Below are 21,109 nucleotides of genomic sequence, written 5' to 3'. Positions count from 1 at the left end.
GTGAGATATCATCTGATGTCCTTCAAAGACTGTCTCTTTATGTGTGACGTTATCTCTACTATTTTTTATAGCGAAATGCTTCTGGAGGTTGAGGGATCGAATGAACTTGTGTACGTCAATGTATGTTTTCAATTTATTCTTACAAGTACTTATTAATATTGGTGAGATATCATCTGATAGATATTCTGGTCCATATTGGTAGTTCCATGTTATGAAAACAATTATGCAAAAAATGCCCTATGTATAGTATTAGTAAGAGACTTGTTCACACATAGCATTTTGACCAAGGGATCTTGTCTCAGCAGAACTCAATTGGTCTGATTAGTTGCAGCTCACTGAAGCTCTGGAGGTTTTAGAGATTGGTCACAGATCAGACTTAGGGTATGTTCACACGACAGCGTCCGTAACGGCTGAAATTACGGGGATGTTTCCGCCTGAAAACATCCCCGTAATTTCAGCCGTAACGGCATGTGCAGGCGCTTGAACGTCGCGTCCATTACGGACGTAATTGGCGCTGCTATTCATTGGAGTCAATGAATAACGGCTCCAATTACGGCCAAAGAAGTGACAGGTCACTTCTTTGACGCGGGTGCCTATTTACGCGCCGTCATTTGACAGCGGCGCGTAAATATACGCCTCGTGTGAACAGACAAACGTCTGCCCATTGCTTTCAATGGGCAGATGTTTGTCAATGCTATTTTCGGCACTATTTTCTGACGTAATTCGGGGCAAAAACGCCCGAATTACGTTCGTAATTAGTGTGTGTGCACATACCCTAAGTGGAAAAATAGAGAAAGAAAATATAAAACAACTAATAAAATATAAATAATATAAATAGATCAGACTAAGTGGAAAATTAGAGACAGAAAATATAAAACAACTGATAAAATATAAATAAAAATCGATATAATGGATATGGGATGATATGTGGAATCTAACCAACTATAAAGGTGGCAAATAGGCTGGTTTAGCATAATATATTATATTTTTTACTTTTTAAAGAGATTAGGCATTTATATAAAAAGAATAATATTTAAAAGTGTATATATATGTATACGATTATGATGCTAAAATCAGATTATCTCTATATATTACGGTCATTGTGGGTGTATATGTTTTTTTAACCATTTTTTATGTATGTACATTTATGTAAATTTAAATGTTATGCTATATAAACCTGTTAATTAGACACATCACACATGCCCCAGAGGAAGCCGGAAGGGCGAAACCCAGGGTCGGGCGAGAGTGTTTGGCGTGCCGCCTAGAAATTTTAAAGATTTTTACTTACCTTGATGCTTTTATTTCTTGTTACTTCTGTGAGTATGGATTAAACTTGGCGTGGAGCAATCTTTTTTCAGAGGGTGTTGCACTAGGTGTCTTCCTTTTTCCATCTATTAGAGACATAAGATCCTTTTCCTACCAGGAGTTCTTTGAATGTGGAGAGAGAGACGATAAGGAGCTTGGTGGAACTACAAGGATAAGAATTTCCATCCACACCCTCATAGGATTGTGGATTGTCCACTGCATTTTTCTGGGAGAGAGTGTCCATACTGAATGATATTGGACAGTTACCAGCACCGTCTGAGCGGTAAACTTAACTGTACTTTATATATGTCATTTAGGGTATTTGTTGGATCATACCCAATTTAGTTTTGCCTGCTCCGGTCTGAGAGAGATTTTGTGGGTATTTGAGCCAAGAGAAACCATCATTATATTTGTATCTTTGTATTCTTTATTTCCGCCTGAATGCCTGCCCCATTTACCTCTTGTTTAGCCTCAATGCCCGTGTGCCAGTGCCCATGGATGATGGGGGTAATATACAGGGATGCTGGGGGGTTAAATACACGGATGATGGGGGTTATATACAGGGCTGATGCGGTAATATACAGGGATGATGGCGGTGATATACAGGGATGATGGGGTGATATACAGGGCTGGTGAGGGTTATATGCAGGGATGATGAGGCTTATATACAGGGATGATGGCGGTTTTATACAGGGATCATCAGGTTATATACAGGGATGATGAGGGTGATATACAAGGATAATGGGGGGTTAAACACACGGATGATGTGGGTTGTATGCAAAGTTGGGGGATAATATACGGGGATGATGGGGGTTATATATAAGGATGATGGGGGTCCCTGTAAATAACCCCCATCATCCGTGTATGTAACTCCCATCATCCCTGTATGTAACCCCCATCATTCCTGTATATACCAGCTAGCCATCATCCCTGTATATGACCCCTAACATCCCATCATATACAGGGATGATGGAGGGCTATATACAGGGATGATAGGGGTTATATATAGGGTTGAGGGGGTTATATGCAGGGCTGATATGGTAATATACAGGGGTGATGGCGGTTATATACAGGGATAATGGGGTGATATATAGGGCTGATGAGTGCTATATACAGGGATAATGGAGGGTTATATACAGGGATGATGGGGGTTATATACAGGGATGATGTTTATATACAGGGATGATGGGGGTTATATACAGGGGTGATGAGAGTTATACGCAGGGTTGATCTGGTTATGTACAGGAATGATGAGGGTTATATACAGGGCTGATGGGGTAATATGCAGGGGTGATGGCGGTGATATACAGGGATGATGGGGTGATATACAGGGCTGATGGGGTGATATACAGGGCTGATGAGGGTTATGTACACGGCTGATGAGGGTTATATACAGTGATAATGGAGGTAATATACAGGGATGATGGGGGTCATATACATGGGTGATGGGGATTATATACAGGGGTGATGACTGTTTGGTATATACAGGCATGATAGTGTTTATATACAGGGATGATGGGGGTTATATACAGGGACTCCAATCATCCCCATATATAACCCCCATCATCCCCGTATATTACCCCCTCAACCCTGTATATAACCCCCATAATCCATGTATTTAACCCCCAGCATCTCTGTATAGTACTCCCATCATCCATGGGCAGTGTTCTTTGCCGTGGCACATGGGCATTGAGGCTAAACAAGAGGTAAATAGGGTGGGCATTGAGGCAGAAATAAAGAGTAAATGGAATGGGCATTGAGGTCGCTGTGAACCAATAGGATGCCTGAATCTGAAAATATGCCAGAAGGAGGGGCAGGGGATAGCCCATAAAAATTAGGTTTGGTGCCTTCTCAGGGAGAGAGCAGTTGCAACGTGTGAGGTGCTAGACATAGCTGCTGTTGGTCTATGCAGCAGAGGAGCAACATATGGTCACCAAGGAAGCGGGCTTGTCTTCCTGCGTTGATGCAGGGAAGGGCTGAAGAATGCAGCTGCAAAGGGCCCTGAATAGTGCACAAATATTGAACCTGATATCATTTGAAAGCTGAGATTCTAGGCTTTAATATGATCTAAGCTCTAGCCCTAATATTCTAGCTGCGGCAAGTGTTTAAAGTCATGATGTATTAGTTCTTGCTTGTATTCTTTTTTTTATTATTGATACAATAGGAAATCATGCAGTGTTCTAATATGCATGTATTAGTTATTCTGCTCACATACCTTTCTTATAAGTGTAGTAGGCCTCTGTCTCTTCAGAGTAGAATTGTATAGCCCACAGATTAGACTTGTCTATTGCATGTATGCGCTAACTGAATAGGACTAAAAATGGTGTTAATCAAGAGCAATCCCCCCCACCCCGCCACACATTATGTGACTCCTAGTATAAAGTTAGCAACATAGAGGACACATCAGTGGGCTAAGTAAATAGGACAAATGTTTGAATAATACAAAACGACTACTACCCTGTGCTTGTATTTACTTATATACCATGACCTCCTGTCTATACATGATGTATAAAATGTCTGCCTGTCTTTAGGAAATATGTAAGATGGCTGTCTTTCTCTAGATAATGTAAAACATGGCTGCCTGTCTCTAGGTGATCTATAACATGGCCATCTGTCCCTAGGTAATGTATAAAATGGCTTTCTGTCTCTAGGTCAGGGGTCTCAAACTCGGCCGGGTAAGTGGGCCGCATATAGAAAAAATGGGAAGTTGACGGGCCGCATTACTTTCAAATTTGATACAATACAAAATTATTGTTAATCAATTAGTTATTTGAACTACTATAACACTATATTACTAGAATAATAATACTACATTACTATAATAATAGCGCTAGGTTTAAAATTTGAGATATTTCTCCACGTGCTTATTTCAACAATCCAGCTTTCCAGTTTAAGTGTCGCTAAATGCAGTCCGGCGGCTCAGTTAGCACACATGTCAAGATTGGGCAGCCCCTTTTTAGATAGTGCCCTCTGTGGATGCTGCCGCAGTGCCCTCTGTGGATGCTGCCACAGTGCCCTTTGTGGATAATGCAACACACCCCTAGATAAGGCCACAGTGCCCTCTGTAGATAAGGCCACAGTGCCCTCTGTAGATAAGGCCACAGTGCCCTCTGTAGATAAGGCCACAGTGCCCTCTGTAGATAAGGCCACAGTGCCCTCTGTAGATAAGGCCACAGTGCCCTCTGTAGAGGCTGCCCCAGTGCCCTCTGTAGAGGCTGCCCCAGTGATGTCAGGGGCTTGCCCAGAGCTGGAGTCCCAGGCACAGCGCTAGTAGGCTCTTCCTGGGACTCCAGCTGTGCTCCTGACATCACTGGGACTCTTGCTCTGGGGAAGCCCCTGACATCATTGTTGATGTATGGACAGCGATGTCAGAGGCTTCCCCAGAGTCCCGGAGCAGAGCCGACACCAGCGCTCTGCTCGGGACTCCGGCTCTGGGGAAGCCCCAGACATCGCTGTTCATATGTGGACAGCGATGTCAGGGAATTCCATAGAGTCCAGGAGCAGAGCTGACACCAGCGCTCTGCTCCGCTCTGGGCAAGACCCTGACACACTGTCCATATATGGGCAGCGATGTCAGGGAATTCCACAGAGACCCGGAGCAGAACCGACACCAGCGCTCTGCTCGGGAATCCGGCTCTGGGGAAGCCCCAGACATCGCTGTTCATATGTGGACAGCGATGTCAGGGAATTCCACAGAGTCCAGGAGCAGAGCCGACACCAGCGCTCTGCTCCGCTCTGGGCAAGACCCTGACACACTGTCCATATATGGGCAGCGATGTCAGGGAATTCCACAGAGTCCCGGAGCAGAACCGACACCAGCGCTCTGCTCGGGACTCCGGCTCTGGGGAAGCCCCAGACATCGCTGTTCATATGTGGACAGCGATGTCAGGGAATTCCACAGAGTCCAGGAGCAGAGCCGACACCAGCGCTCTGCTCCGCTCTGGGCAAGACCCTGACACACTGTCCATATATGGGCAGCGATGTCAGGGAATTCCACAGAGTCCCGGAGCAGAACCGACACCAGCGCTCTGCTCGGGACTCCGGCTCTGGGGAAGCCCCAGACATCGCTGTTCATATGTGGACAGCGATGTCAGGGAATTCCAGAGTCTCGGAGCAGAGCCGATACTAGCGGCTCTGTGTCCCGCGGGCTGCAGATGAAAGCCCCAGGGGCCGCATGCGGCCCGCGGGCCGCGTGCTTGAGACCTCTGCTCTAGGTGATGCTGTCATATTGTTAATAAGGTTTACTGTTAAAATTAAGAAAACAAACACAACACACATGAAGGAGACAGGGAAAATAATGGAAGAAATGGTCAAATCTGTTCTGTCGATATGGTCTCTATGGTGCAGATCCAAACGCCTAGGAAAAGGCATGCAATAATAGCATGACAGACATGATGCTGCAATACAGACAATGAGAAACATGATGCTGAAACGCTGCTGTACAGACACTAACAGACATGATGTTGAGCTGCTGCTATACAATAACAGATATGATGCTGAGATGATGCTGTACAGACATTGACAGACATGACGCTGAAATGCTCCTTCACAGTCAGGGCCGGCTCCAGGTTTATGTGGGCCCTTGGGCGACACAGACACAGTAGCAGGGGCGGATTACCATGAGGGCAATCTGGGCAAGTGCCCAGAGGCCGAAGCTGGAAGGGGGCCAAGTTCGCACCGGTTCTCTCGAAACGGTTGTTAAAATTACAGTCGGTTCAGAGTACCGGGGTGAAGTGGGACCTCTCACCCAATTGTATCCGCATCCTTAGGACGCGAATACAATTGATTATTATTGCGCTGGCGAGACGGGAACTATCAGTTCCCACCCCGCCATTCGGCGCATTAACAACGACTGCGCCTTTACCCCCGGATGTTTTTTTTTTATTTTCTGTGGGCAGCATTGGGGGCAATATCTACAGGGGTCACTATCTACACTGGGCAATATCTGCAGGGGACATTGTAAAGGATTTGCCAGACACAGCTTCTGTGTCGACGCCCGAGGTCAATCAGTCTGCACCTGGTCCTATGTCTGTGAGACTGACTCCATCTTCCACCACTCAGGATGGCAGGCTTAGGAGTGGGAGAGCCTATCACAGCCTGGCCAGACGGAGCTAGCTCCCGCCCACTGTCTATTTATACCTGCCTTTCCTGTTCCTCCTTTGCCTGTGATTCTTCTATGCTTGTTTCCTGGCTTGCTGCTGCTGCTTGTACTACTCATCATCTGCTTGTTATTGACCTTGGCTTTCTGACCACTCTCCTGCTCAGTGTTTTGTACCTCGTTCTCTCCTGGTTTGACTCGGCTCGTTCACTACTCTTGTTGCTCACGGTGTCTCCGTGGGCAGCTGCCCCGTTTCCCTAGCTTCTGTGTACCCTTGTCTGTTTGTCTGTCTTGCACTTACTGAGCGTAGGGACCGTCGCCCAGTTGTACCCCGTCGTTTAGGACGGGTCGTTGCAAGTAGGCAGGGACTGAGTGGCGGGTAGATTAGGGCTCACCTGTCTATCTCCCTTACCCTGTCATTACAGATATAGTACTAATATAAGTAAATAGATAGATGCAGGATGGGGAATCTATAAGTAGGCTACAAAAGTGAAGCCTTCATTTAGCCCGTTGGGACTCAGAGAACTTAGTCTGTGGATCCATCCGGCTTTTCTTGTAACAGCTTTTTGTCCAGGTTACCAGCCCTAAGGCCCAATTTAATTTTGGTAATGCGCTAAAATTGGAGAGCATTAGTATTACCATGATGGACAAATCTGACATGTTTGGAAAGGGGTGTGTCCTCTTTGGTTTTGATGGTGCTAATGTGTTTGGAGATCCTTCTCCTAAGTTGTTGAATGGTCTTGCCCACATACAGTTTGGGGCACGGACATTTGGCAGCATATATAATGCCACTGCTCTGACAGTTAATGAATTGTCTGATGGAGACTTTTTTTCCATCAAATGGGTTGCAAAAGGTCTTAGTCGTGGGCATAAAAGGACAGAATGAACATCTGCAACATGGGAAAGACCCATGTTTGGGAGGTGGAAGCCAGCTATTTTGCGGAATAGATGGTTTGGAATAGTGACTGTGTGTAAGAAATTCCCGAAGATTCTTACCTCTACAGTATGTAACATTCGGGACGCTAGAGATTGCATCGCGTAGGTCTGGGTCTGCCTGTAGGATGGACCAATGTTTCTGTAAGATGTTGGAGATTTGGGAGGAGCAGATGTCAAAGTTCCCTATACATCTGATAATGGAAGATGTTTTGTCATTATTTATATTATTCTTTTTCATTCCATAGGAGTAGATCTTCTCTTGGGGTAGCCCTGGCTCTAGCATAGGCTCTTTGGGTATCCACGTGCCAGGAATTTGTGATCTAACATATCACATTCAAATTTAAAAGGTATGTTCCTCAGAGCAGTTTCTTCTGGCTCATAGGTATTGCCCTATGGGTATACCCTTCTTAAGTGCCGATGGATGAAAGCTCCCCCAATGTAGGAAGCTGTTCGTGGCAGTTGCCTTACGAAAGATATAGGTGTGGACACCGCCACCAGGATCCAAGGAGATTTGAAGATCAAGGAAGTTAATTTCTTTGGTGTGTATCTGGTGAGTGAATTTTATCCCGATCTTGTTACTGTTCAGTATGTCCATAAAATCAAGGAAAAGGGCCTTATCACCATACCAGAAAATAAGTATATCATCAATATACCTCCCCCAAAATAAAATGTGGCAAGTGAAAAAAAGTAAATCGTCATTAAAAATCAAAGTGTCTTCCCACCACCCTAAAAATAAATTGGTATAAGTGGGTGCACAAACTGTGCCTATGGCAGTGCCTTTAAGTTGGTGGTAAAATTTACCATCAAAAAAATTTAAGGAGTGATAAGGTGAAACTGTTGTGTGCCTGAAACTGAATCCCTTTTGTGTTCAAAAAGTGTTGTACTGCATTGAGGCCCAAGTTGTGCTTGATGTTAGTGTAGAGTGACTCTACATATAGACACCGACGTCAATGCTGGCTATTAAAGTCGTGGGAGAAACATTAATCTCCTGGATCCTGGTGAGGGTGTCCTTAGTGTCACGTAAATGTAATGACCGGGGGGTAGGGAAACGGACAAGTGAGCCCTAATCTACCCGCCACTCTGTCCCTGCCTACTTGCAACGACCCGCCCTAGGTGACGGGGTACAACTGGGCGGCGGTCCCTGCACTCAGTAAGTGCACGACAAACATACAAGGGAATACAAGCAAGGGAAAGGGGCAGTTGCCCACGGCAACACCGAGAGCAACCCGAGTGGTGAACGAGCCGAGTCAAGGCAGGAGTGTGCGAGGTACCAAACGAAGAGAAGGAGAGAGTCAGTAAGCCAGGGTCTGTATGGAGCAGGAACAAAATAGAAGGAGCTGTAGCTGGGCCAGGAAACCACACGAAAAAGAATCACAAGCAAGGAGGAACAGGAAATGCAGGTATAAATAGACAGAGGGTGGGAGCTAGCTGAGTCTGGCCAGGTTGCGATAGGCTCTCCCACTCCTAAGCCTGCCAGCCTGAGTGGTGGAAGCTGGAGTCAGTCTCAGGGATGTAGATTCAGGTACTGACTGATTAATTAAGGGAGTTAACCCCGAAGCTGTGCCTGGCAGATCCTTTACAGTACCCCCCCCCCTTTTATGAGGGGCCACCGGACCCTTTCTAAGTGGACCTGGATTACTGGGGAAACGCAGGTGGAACCTCCTGACCAATACCCCAGCGTGAACATCCCGGGCGGGTACCCAAGTCCTCTCCTCGGGCCCGTAACCTCTCCAATGGACCAGGTACTGGAGGGAGCCTTGGACCATCTTGCTGTCCACAATCCTGGCCACCTCGAATTCCACCCCCTCAGGGGTGAGGACGGGAACAGGAGGTCTCCTCGAGGGAGCCAAGGACGGGGAGCAGCGTTTAAGGAGGGAGGCATGAAACACGTCGTGTATACGAAAAGACGGGGGTAACTCCAGCCGGAAGGAGACAGGATTGAGGACCTCAATGACCTTATACGGCCCAATAAACCGGGGAGCAAACTTCTTGGACGGAACCTTGAGACGCAAGTTCCTAGACGACAACCACACCAGATCCCCGACCATAAACAGGGGGTTAGCAGAACGTTTTCTATTAGCCTGAGTTTTTTGTACGCTCTGGGACGCCTCTAGGTTCTTCTGAACCTGGGCCCAGACTGTGCACAGCTCCCGATGAACGACCTCTACCTCGGGATTGTTGGAACTACCAGGTGAAACGGAGGAGAACCGTGGATTAAACCCAAAATTACAGAAAAAGGGAGAGACCCCTGACGAGTTACTGACCCGGTTATTAAGGGAAAATTCGGCAAGGGGAATGAATGAGACCCAATCGTATTGACAGTCAGAGAAAAAAAACACCTTAAGTATTGTTCTAGAGATTGATTAGTCCTCTCAGTTTGGCCATTGGTTTCAGGATGGAAGGCAGAGGAGAAGGACAGATCAATCCCCAACTTCATACAGAAGGCTCTCCAAAACAATCAAACAAATTGTACCCCTCTGTCCGAAACAATATTGACAGGGACCCCATGGAGACGCAGGATGTGTTTGACAAACAAGGTAGCCAACGTCTTGGCGTTGGGTAGTTTCTTGAGGGGCACAAAGTGGCACATCTTACTGAAGCGGTCTACCACCACCCACACCACCGACTTGCCTTGGGATGGAGGCAAATCGGTGATAAAATCCATGGAGATATGTGTCCAAGGTCTCTGGGGAATGGGCAACGAACGCAGTAAGCCCGCTGGTCGGGACCTGGGAGTCTTGGACCTAGCACAAACCTCACAAGCGGCGACGTAGGCCTTAACGTCTTTAGGCAACCCAGACCACCAATAATTTCTGGTAATGAGGTGTTTGGTACCCAGGATGCCTGGATGACCAGATAGTGCGGAGTCATGATTTTCCCTAAGTACCCTTAGCCGGAATTGCAGGGGAACAAACAGCTTGTTCTCAGGAAGGTTCCCGGTAGCTGAACCTTGATCAGCAGCAATTTCAGAGACTAAATCAGAATCGATCAAGGAAATGATTATACCTGGAGGCAAAATACAAGCAGGCTCTTCCTCCGAAGGAGGGCTGGCCATGAAGCTGCGCGACAGTGCATCAGCCTTAATATTTTTAGACCCAGCCCTATAGGTAACCAAAAAATTGAATCTGGTAAAAAATAAACGCCCATCGAGCTTGTCTCGGGTTTAGCCTCCGGGCAGATTCTAGGAAAACCAGATTCTTGTGGCCGGTAAGGACCGTTACCTGGTGTCTAGCTCCCTCCAGGAAGTGGCGCCACTCTTCAAATGCCCATTTAATGGCTAAGAGTTCGCGGTTGCCAATATCATAGTTACTCTCAGTTGGCGAAAACTTCCTGGAGAAGTAGGCACAGGGGCGGAGATGGGTGAGGGACCTGGTACCCTGGGACAAGACAGCCCCCACTCCCACCTCAGATGCGTCAACTTCCACGATAAATGGCTCTATTTGGTTGGGCTGAACCAGCACCGGGGCCGAGATAAAGCACTTCTTAAGGACCTCAAAAGCCTGGACAGCCTCAGGAGGCCAGTGGAGGAGATCAGCAACTTTGCGAGTGAGGTCCGTAAGAGGCTTAGCGATGACCGAGAAGTTAGCAATAAATCTCCTGTAATAATTAGCGAACCCCAAAAAACACTGTAACGCCTTCAGGGAGGCAGGTTGGACCCATTCCGCCACAGCCTGAACCTTGGCGGGGTCCATGCGGAATTCATGAGGAGTGAGGATTTGACCCAAAAATGATATCTCCTGTACCCCAAACACAAATTTTTCGGTTTTGGCAAACAGTTTGTTTTCCCGAAGGACCTGGAGCACCTTCCTGACATGCTCAATGTTGGAGGACCAGTCCTTGGAAAACACCAGTATGTCATCAAGGTACACTACAAGAAATATCCCCAGGTAATTTCTCAAAATCTCATTTATGAAATTCTGGAAGACCGCAGGGGCATTACACAACCCAAAGGGCATGACGAGGTATTCGAAATGGCCTTCGGGCGTGTTAAACGCAGTCTTCCACTCATCCCCCTCTTTGATGCGAATAAGGTTATACGCCCCCCGTAGATCCAATTTAGAGAACCATTGGGCCCCCTGAACCTGATTAAAGAGATCAGGAATCAAAGGAAGGGGATACTGGTTCCTTACCGTGACCTTATTCAGGCTACGGTAGTCAATGCATGGCCTAAGACCACCATCCTTCTTCCCCACGAAGAAGAAGCCAGCACCTACCGGAGAAGAAGAGGGACGAATGTAACCCTTGGCCAGGGATTCCTGGATATACTCTCTCATGGCTTCACGTTCGGGACAAGAAAGATTAAATATCCTACCCTTAGGAAGCTTAGCTCCTGGTACCAATTCGATAGCGCAATCGTATTCTCTATGAGGAGGTAACACTTCGGAGGCCTCCCTAGAGAAAACATTAGCGAAGTCCTGAACAAACTCGGGTAGCGTATTCGCCTCCTCAGGGGGAGAAATAGAATTAACAGAAAAACATGACGTACAACATTCATTACCCCATTTGGTTAGCTCCCCAGTATTCCAGTCAAACGTGGGATTATGCAACTGCAACCAGGGAAGGCCTAGAACCAAATCGTACGATAATCCCTGCATCAACAGTACAGAGCATTGCTCCAAATGCATGGAGCCAACAAGGGGTATGCTGTGTAAAATAACCATTAGCAAGAGGAGTGGAGTCGATACCCACTACCGGGACAAGTTTAGGCAAATCAATCAGAGGCATAGCAAGAGACATAGCAAATTCCACAGACATAATATTAGTAGAGGACCCTGAATCCACGAAGGCACTGCCGGTAGCAGACCTACCACCAAAAGAGACCTGAAAGGGAAGCAAGATCTTAGTACGTTTCCTATTTACTGGAAATACCTGTGCGCCCAAGTGACCTCCCCGATGATCACTTAGGCGCGGAAGTTCTCTGGCTGCATTCTTACGCTTAGGACAGTTGTTCACTTGATGCTTGTCATCCCCACAGTAGAAGCAGAGACCATTCGTCCTGCGGAATTCTCTACGTTGTTGGGGGGACACGGAGGCCCCGAGTTGCATAGGTATCTCTGAGTCTTTCGGGGAGGAACGAAGCAACGGAACTTCGGGAGGCATCATGGGGGAGTCGGAGGAGAAAACACATAAACGTTCATGTTGTCGTTCCCTGAGACGTCGGTCAAGTCGTACCGCTAAAGCCATAGCCTGGTCTAGGGAGTCAGAAGAGGGATAGCTAACTAGCAGGTCTTTCAGGGCATTCGACAGACCCAACCTAAACTGGCACCTTAAGGCAGGGTCATTCCACCGAGAAGCTACGCACCACTTCCTAAAGTCAGAGCAATACTCCTCAACAGGTCTCTTACCCTGACGTAAGGTCACCAGCTGACTCTCGGCAAAGGCAGTCCTGTCAGTCTCGTCATAAATAAGTCAGAGAGCAGAAAAGAAACAATCAACGGAGGAAAGTTCAGGGGCGTCAGGAGCCAAGGAGAAGGCCCACTCTTGGTGCCCTTCCTGGAGCCGGGACATAATTATACCCACCCGCTGGCTCTCAGAACCTGAGGAATGAGGCTTTAAACGAAAGTAAAGCCTACAACTCTCCCGAAAGGAGAGAAAAGCCCTCCGGTCCCCTGAGAACCGGTCGGGCAACTTGAGGTGGGGTTCAAGAGGTGCGGTGGGGGGAACTACCAAGGTAGCATCAGGCTGGTTGACCCTCTGAGCCAGGGCCTGGACCTGTAGGGAGAGACCCTGCATTTGCTGAGCCAGGGTCTCACGGGGGTCCATAGTGGTGTCAGGGACCAGGGTAGACTAGGTATGGGCTTGTGATTATGTAATGACCGGGGGGTAGGGAAACGGACAAGTGAGCCCTAATCTACATGCCACTCTGTTCCTGTCTACTTGCAACGACCAGCCCTAGGCGACGGGGTACAACTGGGCGGCGGTCCCTGCACTCAGTAAGTGCACGACAAACACGACAAACATACAAGGGAATACAAGCAAGGGAAAGGGGCAGTTGCCCACGGCAACACCGAGAGCAACCCGAGTGGTGAACGAGCCGAGTCAAGCCAGGAGTGTGCGAGGTACCAAACGAAGAGCAGGAGAGAGTCAGTAAGCCAGGGTCTGTATGGAGCAGGAACAAAATAGAAGGAGCTGTAGTTGGGCCAGGAAACCACACGAAAAAGAATCACAAGCAAGGAGGAACAGGAAAGGCAGGTATAAATAGACAGAGGGCGGGAGCTAGCTGAGTCTGGCCAGGTTGCGATAGGCTCTCCCACTCCTAAGCCTGCCAGCCTGAGTGGTGGAAGCTGGAGTCAGTCTCAGGGATGTAGATTCAGGTGCTGACTGATTAATTAAGGGAGTTAACCCCGAAGCTGTGCCTGGCAGATCCTTTACAGTAAATAGGACAGTAGGGCTGAAACAAAGGGTGACAGGATCTCGTCTACATACATACTGATACCCTGTGTCAAGTTGTCATTCCCCGAGACAATGGGTCTACCGGGTACAGGCAAAACATCTTTGTGAATTTTAGGCAATGCGTAGAATGTTGATAAGGTGAGAGTGGGGTTAAACATTAGTTTAAATTTGTCTAAAGAGATCAGGCCATTAGATTTAGCATCATTGAGTAGAAGGTGCAGATCAGATAGAAAGCGATAGGTGGGGTTATTATCTAAGACAGTGTAGGTGGATGTATCATCCAATAGCTTGTGAGCCATGGAGACAAAGTCTGCTCGGTCCATGATGACGATGTTGCCCCCCTTGTCAGATGACTTGAGTATAATTTCATCGTTATTGCAGTGTTCATCCAGAGCGACTTGTTCCGATTTACTAAGATTGCTTGAGACTCTAAGTTTGTGCGATTTCAGTTTACTCAGCACAGCATTGACCAGTTTCACAAAGATGTCGATATGTGCATATTGTGCAAATGGAGGTGTCATTCGTGACCTAGGTCGTAGGGAGGAAAAGGGACCAGTAGCCATATCGACTGCATATTCATTTTCATTTGATAAATCTTCCAAGGCACTAAGAGTCCTAAGTTCAGTGTTGCTAAGTGAGTCAGTATCAGAGATCTTGGTCTTAAAATGTTTCCTTACAAAGAGATGGATGTTCTTTGTCCAGGTGAACTCATCAAAGGCAGGAGTAGGAGTATAAGATAGGCCTTTGCGCAGTAGTGTCTCTTGATGTGCGTTCAGCTGGACAGATGACCGATTGCAAATCTGCATTTTGTCTGAGACATAGGAGGGGGGCTATTGTGTTTCTAACACCACTGTCTGGCTAGCACCAATACGGAAACTCTATTGTGATACAGCGGACGGTACAGCAGTCTGCAGCTGCTGACCGTGGCAGTCACATTCATTCATATAAAACACCTATTTAAGTTATAGCAACGCACACTTCAACTAGATGCTGTGCTAGCCCACTCTGGACAATTTTAACCCTTTATATGTTGTATGTCTCCCTCTTGGACATTTTAAATTTATATCATTAAAGGATACATTTTACTTTTATTTGATCTTCATTACATTAGTAGTTGGGAAATAGGGTTTCATTGTGCCTTTTGGCACATTAGTTCTTTTGACTGTATATAGACACTGACAGACATGATGCTGAAATGCTGCTCTATATAGAATGACAGACATGATGCTGAGATGTTGTCGTACGGACACTGACAGAAATGATGCTGAGATGCTGCTATACAGAGACTGACAGACATGATGCTGATGTCCATACACTGAGATGAGATGCTGATGTATATAGACTAACAGACATCATGCTGAGATGCTGCTGTACAGACACTGACAGACAAGATGCTGAGATGCTGATGTACAGACACTGAGCTGAGATGCTGATGTACATACACTGAGATAAGGTGCTGATGTATATAGACTGACAGACATGATGCTGAGATGCTGCTGTACAGACACTGACTGACATGATAATGAGAAGCTACTGTATATAAAATGACAGACATGATGCTGAGATGCCGCTGTGCAGACATGAACAGAAATTATGCTGAGATTCTGCTCTATATAGAATGATAGACATGATGCTGAGATGCTACTGTACAGACACTGATAGACAAGATGCTGAGCTGCTGCTCTACAGACACTGACAGATATGATGCTGAGATGCTGCTGTGCAGACACTGACAGACATGGTGCTGAGATGCTGCTGTGCAGACACTGACAGACATATTGCTGAGATGCTGCTGTGCAGACACTGACAGACATGGTGATGAGATGCTGCTGTGCAGACACTGACTGACATGATGATGCTGAGATGCTGCTGTGCAGACACTGACAGACATGATAATGAGAAGCTACTGTATATAAAATGACAGACATGATGCTGAGATGCCGCTGTGCAGACATGAACAGAAATTATGCTGAGATTCTGCTCTATATCGAATGATAGACATGATGATGAGATGCTACTGTACAGACACTGATAGACAAGATGCTGAGCTGCTGCTCTACAGACACTGACAGATATGGTGCTGAGATGCTGCTGTGCAGACACTGACAGACATGGTGCTGAGATGCTGCTGTGCAGACACTGACAGATATGGTGCTGAGATGCTGCTGTGCAGACACTGACAGACATGATGCTGAGATGCTGCTGTGCAGACACTGACAGACATGGTGCTGAGATGCTGCTGTGCAGACACTGACAGACATAGTGCTGAGATGCTGCTGTGCAGACACTGACAGACATGGTGCTGAGATGCTGCTGTGCAGACACTGACAGACATGGTGCTGAGATGCTGCTGTGCAGACACTGACAGACATGGTGCTGAGATGCTGCTGTGCAGACACTGACAGACATGGTGCTGAGATGCTGCTGTGCAGACACTGACAGATATGATGCTGAGATGCTGCTCTACAGACAATGACAGACATGATGCTGAGATGATGCTGTACAGACAGGGCCGGCCTTAGGGGTGTGCGACCTGTGCCATTGCACAGGGAATCACTCCAGTAGGTGGAAGGGGGCGCTACATTTCTATGGGCCCATGCACACGACCGTGGTTTCCATGGTCCGTGCATTGCCCAGGAGCCTGGACCGCAAAAAGATAGGACATGTCTTATTACGGACGTATTTTGCTGTCCAGGCTCATTGAAATTAATGCACACGGCCATGTGCACAGCCCGCGATTTGCGGGCGGCTCGCCGATGACACGACGGTCGTGTGCATGAGCCCTTACAATCAACTATGTAGTGCAGTCTGTTTTGGTATGACATAAAGAAATATAGATGTCATAAAGGAGGTGCCTCCGTTTTGGAGGAGTCAGCATGAATATGTATTTCATGGTTGCCCATTTGTTTGAAAGGTCGCTTGAAATTATACATTTTCTCTGCAGGTAATATGTGACTGCCCGCTTCTGCAGCTGGGGCCCCTTCCTCTGAAAAAATTGCTTTCTAATTGGGACACCCACTTTAACCCGTTCCTGCCACAGCCATTTTTCATTTTTTCATTCTTGTTTTTTCTTCCCCACCCCACCTGAATTTTTTCCATCGACATAGCCGTATGAAAGCTTGTTTTCTGCAGGACGAGTTCTAATTTTTCATGGCACCTTTTTGTACTATATAATGTACTGGTAAACTAGAAAATAATTCTTTGTGGGTGTAATGGGAAAAAAAACTGTGATTCCTCCACTGTTTTTTGAGTTTCGTTTTTACGGCATTCACAGTGCAGTAAAAATGAACTTTATTCTGCAGGTCAAGTGTAATACCAAATGTTTATAGCGATACCAAATTTATTTAGTTTTCTTTTATGTTTTACTACTTTTCCAAGGAAAAAACAATTTGTTAAAAAAAATATTGTTTTGTGTCGCCTTATTCTGAGAACCATAACTTTTTAATTTTTCTGTCAAACGAGCGGTGTGAGGTCTTGTTTTTTGCAGGACGAGTTGTAGTTTTTATTGGTGCCATTGGGGTACTTAAGACTTTTTGATCACTTTTTATTTTAAAAAAACAGCGATTCTAGATGGTTTAATGTTTTTTTATGGCGTTCAACATGCGGGTTAAATAATGTTATAGTTCGGACTTTTACGGACGCAGCAATACCAGTAAGGGTATGTTCACACGGCTTACTTTCGGCCATTTTTCGTGCCGCAGACGGCCGAAAAACAACCGAAAAATCGGAGGCTAGATAGATAGATATGAGAGAGATAGATAGATAGATAGATAGATAGATAGATAGATAGATAGATAGATAGATAGATAGATAGATAGATAGATAGATATGAGAGAGATAGATAGATAGATAGATAGATAGATAGATAGATAGATAGATAGATAGATAGATAGATAGATAGATAGATAGATAGATAGATAGATAGATATGAGATAGATAGATAGATAGATAGATAGATAGATAGATAGATAGATAGATAGATAGATAGATAGATAGATAGATAGATAGATAGATATTGGATTGATAGATACAGTTTTAATCTTAGAATCTGAGCTGTAATCTTCTGCTGAGTCCTATTTCCTGAAGGCAAACAGATGCCACGGTGTGAAGAAGTCGAGACTGAGCTCCGTGATTCAAAGGTCCTTGCAGTGCAGTGTATTGGAAGCTGCATGTCCTGGGCTGTGTGTAAAAGATCTCTGTGTTATCTGCTCACTAAACAGTCACATCTTACACACAGAATTCTGTAAAATCTGACTGTTCAGTGAGCAAATAAAACAGACATTTGTACCCACAGCACAGTAAATCTGTGCAGGAACTGATCTGCAAGGACCTTCTAGCCACGCCCCCTCCTATGTACAGTGCAAGAAGAGCAGATTCAACACCATTAAAGAGGCTCTGTCACCAGATTATAAGTGCCCTATCTCCTACATAATGTGATCGGCGCTGTAATGTAGATAACAGCAGTGGTTTTTATTTCGAAAAACTATCAATTTTGACCAAGTTATGACCTATTTTAGATTTATGCTAAAGACTTTCTTAAAGAGGCTCTGTCACCAGATTTTGCAACCCCTATCTGCTATTGGAGCAGATCTGCGCTGCAATGTAGATAACAGTAACGTTTTTATTTTTAAAAAACGAGCATTTTTGGCCAAGTTATGACCACTTTTGTAATTATGCAAATGAGGCTTGCAAAAGTCCAAGTGGGCGTGTTTAAAGTAAAAGTCCAACTGGGCGTGTATTATGTGCGTACATCGGGGCGTGTTTACTACTTTTACTAGCTGGGCGTTCTGACGAGAAGTATCATCCACTTCTCTTCAGAACGCCCAGCTTCTGCCAGATCACGCTGTGACGTCACTCCCAGGTCCTGCATCGTGTCGGACGAGCGAGGACACATCGGCACCAGAGGCTACATTTGATTCTGCAGCAGCATCGGCGTTTGCAGGTAAGTCGATGTAGCTACTTACCTGCAAACGCTGATGCTGCTGCAGAATCAACTGTAGCCTCTGGTGCCGATGTGGCCGACACGATGCAGGACCTGGGGCAGGAAGTGAGTGACGTCACAGCGTGATCTCTCGAGAACACGCTGTGTGTCTGTGCACTGCCAGAAGCTGGGCGTTCTGAAGAGAAGTGGATGATACTTCTCGTCAGAACGCCCAGCTAGTAAAAGTAGTAAAAACGCCCCGATGTACGCACATAATACACGCCCACTTGGACTTTTACTTTAAACACGCCCACTTGGACTTTTGCAAGCCTCATTTGCATAAATACAAAAATGGTCATAACTTGGCCAAAAATGCTCGTTTTTTAAAAATAAAAACGTTACTGTAATCTACATTGCAGCGCCGATCTGCTGAAATAGCAGATAGGGGTTGCAAAATCTGGTGACAGAGCCTCTTTAATGCCCAACTGGGCGTTTTTTAGCTTTTGACCAAGTGGGCATTGTAAAAAGAAGTGTATGACGCTGACCAATCAGCGTCATACACTTCTCTCCATTCATTTACTCAGCACATAGTGATTTTGCGAGATCACGATGTGCTGTCACTTACTCACACATTAACTTTACTGAAGTCTCTTGTGAGTGAATAGATACAGCTTCCAGCCAGGATGCGATATCTATTCACAATCCCGACACTTCGCTAACGTTTGTGTGTCACTTACTCACACAGCACATCGAGATCACGCTGTTCTGTCATTTACAGCATGATCTCGCAAGATCACGCTTGCTGTCATTAAGTCCCACACAAACGTAGGAGATAGGGCACTTATAATGTGGTGACAGAGCCTCTTTAACTCCTGCCTCTTCATACCTCTGGTGTCTGGTGAGTTCAGGGGAGGGTGAGAGCACTATAGCTGCCAATATCTTGTATTTCTGTGTCTGACATTGTTATGGGGCACTGTGGCTGGCATTGTTATGGGGCACTGTGGCTGGCATTGTTATGGGGCACTGACTGGCATGGTTATGGGGCTCTGGCTGGCATTGTTATGGGGCACTGGCTGGCATTGTTATGGGAACTGTGGCTGGTATTGTTATGGGGCACTGTGGCTGGCATTGTTATGGGGCACTGTGGCTGGCATTGTATTGGGGCACTGTGGCTGGCATTATATTGGGGCACTGTGGTACCCTATTGTCTCAATATTACCCAAGAAATGTATAGTTAAAGGCAAAACCTGTTTTCTCCTCTTTTATGCTACAATTTATGGTCCAGTGCGTCCTATATTCTGAAAAAATACGGTCGATAGATAGATAGAAAGATAGATAGATAGATAGATAGATAGATAGATAGATAGACAGACAGACAGACAGACAGACAGACAGACAGACAGACAGACAGACAGATAGATAGATAGATAGATAGATAGATAGATAGATAGATAGATAGATAGATAGATAGATTATTGCCATATGTAAATTCTCACATTATATAGCTAATGGCATTCAAAGTCAAAACCTTACCTAAATGATTGAGTTGTATTAATTCAAACCCAGCGTTGCACTCTGGAAAACAAGACTTCATGAATAAGTTTCAGTGGTAAAATAATGCTGCTTGATACTGTATACACTGTATAAGAAAATATTCAGTTTTTTCTTAGAACACTTAAAGCGTACCTCCGATTATAAAATAACTTTGCATAAATCAATAGTTCAAGCGAATATATGAAACTGTGTAATACATCGTATTAGAGAAAAATGCCTCTTTCAACACTCATCAGGCTAATTTCCTGTCCCCTCCCGTTTTCCATCCCCATTTAACTGCTCTCTCACTCAGAATTCACAGTTACAGTTGCCAATAGAAGTCTAGAGAAAGCAGAAGACTAGCTAACAGTCTCTTGTACACAGCACAGAGAGAAGATCCATTATACATCAGTAATGAGTGTTATGCCTGCAGTCCTACTCACCGGCAGCCGCGACCGCAGGACACTCAGAGCTTGCCGGCATCCGGCATCTGCCACCCACCCCAGGAGACGCCGGCACATGCGGCTGCAGTTCTCCACTGTATCCCCTAGTAAAATTGTCCCTACCCAATCCCAACACACCCTGGACTTTAAAAATTACCCTGCCCTTTTCCTCCTTGCCTGAGCATTGTTGTGTCTTCCCATGTTTGTTCTGTAAATGGTTCCTTAGCTGTATCCTGTTTTTCCGTATCCTGTATCCAGTAATTGTGTTTAGTTCAAGTGCGAAGTCTAGAGTCGGCGTCGAGTTCACCATCTGTACACCGGCCTGTGGGCCCAGACGACTACACTACTTTTGTCTCAAGCGTCTGCCAAGCCAAGTGTCAGCCAAGCCAAGTGTAAGTCGAGTCAAGTGTAAGTCGAGTCAAGTGTCAGTTAAGTCAAGTGTCAATCAAGTCAAGTGTCAGTCAAGTGTCAGTCAAGTCA

The 21,109-nt window shown here is 45.9% G+C and overlaps 1 protein-coding gene across 5 annotated transcripts in view; it reads right to left on the bottom strand.

Moving 5' to 3' along the window:
* SPATA6L (spermatogenesis associated 6 like) overlaps positions 1-21,109 on the bottom strand; it is a 107,247-nt gene that overhangs the window by 56,107 nt on the left and 30,031 nt on the right. For all 5 annotated transcript variants that reach the window (XM_075827515.1, XM_075827498.1, XM_075827488.1 and 2 more), the window contains exon 5: positions 20,187-20,228. In XM_075827515.1, coding sequence (XP_075683630.1) covers positions 20,187-20,228 — 42 coding nt within the window. The remainder of the gene's footprint in view (positions 1-20,186; positions 20,229-21,109) is intronic.

Source organism: Rhinoderma darwinii, chromosome 1, assembly GCF_050947455.1.
Source record: "Rhinoderma darwinii isolate aRhiDar2 chromosome 1, aRhiDar2.hap1, whole genome shotgun sequence".
Lineage (NCBI taxonomy): Eukaryota > Metazoa > Chordata > Amphibia > Anura > Rhinodermatidae > Rhinoderma > Rhinoderma darwinii.
The sequence above is the reverse complement of the archived record's forward strand: the minus strand, read 5'-3'. Positions and strand labels throughout refer to the sequence as shown.